Raw genomic sequence first — 1,872 nt, forward strand, 5'->3', positions numbered from 1 at the left:
CTTTAGCTTACAAACTGTATAATTTAATTTGGAATTTAATTTGGTTTGGCTTTTCTTTTTATTTATTAGATATTATGAAAACTCTACTAGCTTGTATCTTCACAGTAAGGTGGACCCTAGCATCTGTCTCAATGTTCTGCAGTTGTTTTGAGAGAGCAGACTGGGGGGTTGTGCCAAGTAGAAACAGCTCTCCTCATTGATCAGTGTTAATTCTCCTAGCATATTTCACAAAATTGTCAAACACATCTCTAAGCTACACATTTATATAAAACTTTATTCAGATTACTACTGCAGGGCTATTAATTCAGAGACTACAAAGCTATCCACATTCTTAAGATGTTCATACATTTCTTATCGAACAGCAAACTTTTACACAACAGTTCTTGTAAGACTGTTTATTGAATTTAATAGTTCAGACGGAGCTTAGGTGAAGTTTGTATAAAAAACCCCTCTCTTTTCACGCAAACTGCAATCAAAAATAACTTTACAAAATAGCAAGAGACTTACTGAGATCGTAAGTTTCCCAACACGTAAAACTATAAAGTATTTGTGCATGCTCACTATTTGATTTCCTTCTTTGTAACAGAGTTGTTGTTAAAAGGAGTTTGTGGTGTTTTTTTTATCTCAAGGTAGCCTATGAAATGGAATCATCATCATGACAATTCGGATATACAAGATCAAAACTAGCACAGAGAAACATAACATTATTTTTTTCTCCAAAAAGTTCAGACAGCTTTTGTTGAATGGTGTCTGCAACAGTAATTTTTTAATAAACTCTGGTGGCTTCAAAGCATCAGAGAGAATCCTTTTTTCTTTAACATCTTGAAAAAAAATTCCCACACAGTCGGGTACGGGGGAAAAAGAAGTAGCAGCTTCTTTCCTATATACAGCCCAACGCCATGCGCAGCTGCCCAGCGTCGCAAAACAAAAACGAACTTGAGAGCACAGGAAGGCATGTCCCCTTCAGGTTACAAGCACGTCTGAGACTTCTCTGTGGAGAGGGAAGCAAGCACGAGGGTAAAGCGTAAGTCTACTTTTCATGCATAGCTACTGTTTGCTGCCATGTGTCCGTGGCGCTTTGTCAGACATCCGAGTTGGAGCTGAGGTTTGTTAACCTGGGGTCTGCATTGATCTCGTATCTGTAGTGGTAGCCCTCCATGTGATCCCTACAGGCATCCCTGATGTTATGCATCCACTTTTTGATTCCTTTTCGGTTCAAGTACAAAACCAGGAGGAAAATGGCCCCAATGAGAGCCAAGACTATCCCTAGGAACACGTATGAAGTCTGTAGCTGGGAAGGCAGGTCTGTGGGCACGGAACAGTTCAGGTCCAAGCTGTTGATCTTCAGCAGGGCTTTCCCCAGCATCTTGTCGGGATAGGCACAGGTCAGGTCTTCTTTGCCCTCCACCTGGTCGCTCTCCTGGAGCCAGGCCACGAGGTCCTCGATAGCACAGTCGCAGACCCAGGCGTTGTGGCCCAGGCTGACGCGCCGAAGCGCGGGCAGGCCACGGAACTGAGCCAGGGTGCCGTTCCTCAGCACGCCCAGGGAGTTGTCGCTGAGGTTGAGACTGTGCAGCTGGCTCAGCCCCTGGAAGGAGACGTTTCGCAGGCCCACCAGGGAGTTGTTGCTGAGGTCCAGCTGCTGCAGGGCAGGCAGGGCTGTGAACATGCCGGGGGGCAGCAGCAGCAGCCCGTTGTCCGCCAGCTCCAGGCGGCTGAGGTTGCGCAGAACCCCGGACTGCAGCATGGTGGCCAGGCTGAGGAGGACGCCGTGGTCGCGCAGAGCCCCGCGGAGGGCCAGCTCCTCCAGGGGGCTACTGCCCTCCCCAAAGGCCTGCGGGCTGAGGGACACCAGGGGGTTGCCGCTGAGGT

At 47.5% G+C, this 1,872-nt stretch overlaps 1 protein-coding gene across 1 annotated transcript; it reads right to left on the minus strand.

The window, feature by feature from the left end:
* Positions 1-1,081: 1,081 nt before the first annotated feature.
* On the minus strand, positions 1,082-1,747 carry TPBG (trophoblast glycoprotein). Its single transcript, XM_010021747.1, has one exon. The coding sequence runs from the start codon at positions 1,745-1,747 to the stop codon at positions 1,082-1,084; it is 666 nt and encodes a 221-aa protein (XP_010020049.1).
* Between the last annotated feature and the right edge of the window lie 125 nt (positions 1,748-1,872).

Source organism: Nestor notabilis, unplaced genomic scaffold (genome assembly GCF_000696875.1).
Source record: "Nestor notabilis isolate BGI_N333 unplaced genomic scaffold, ASM69687v1 scaffold5639, whole genome shotgun sequence".
Lineage (NCBI taxonomy): Eukaryota > Metazoa > Chordata > Aves > Psittaciformes > Psittacidae > Nestor > Nestor notabilis.

Bases quoted from the DNA above. Each gene is read 5' to 3' on its own strand.
- TPBG (XM_010021747.1), bottom strand. From the start codon at position 1,747: ATGCTGCAGTCCGGGGTTCTGCGCAACCTCAGCCGCCTGGAGCTGGCG.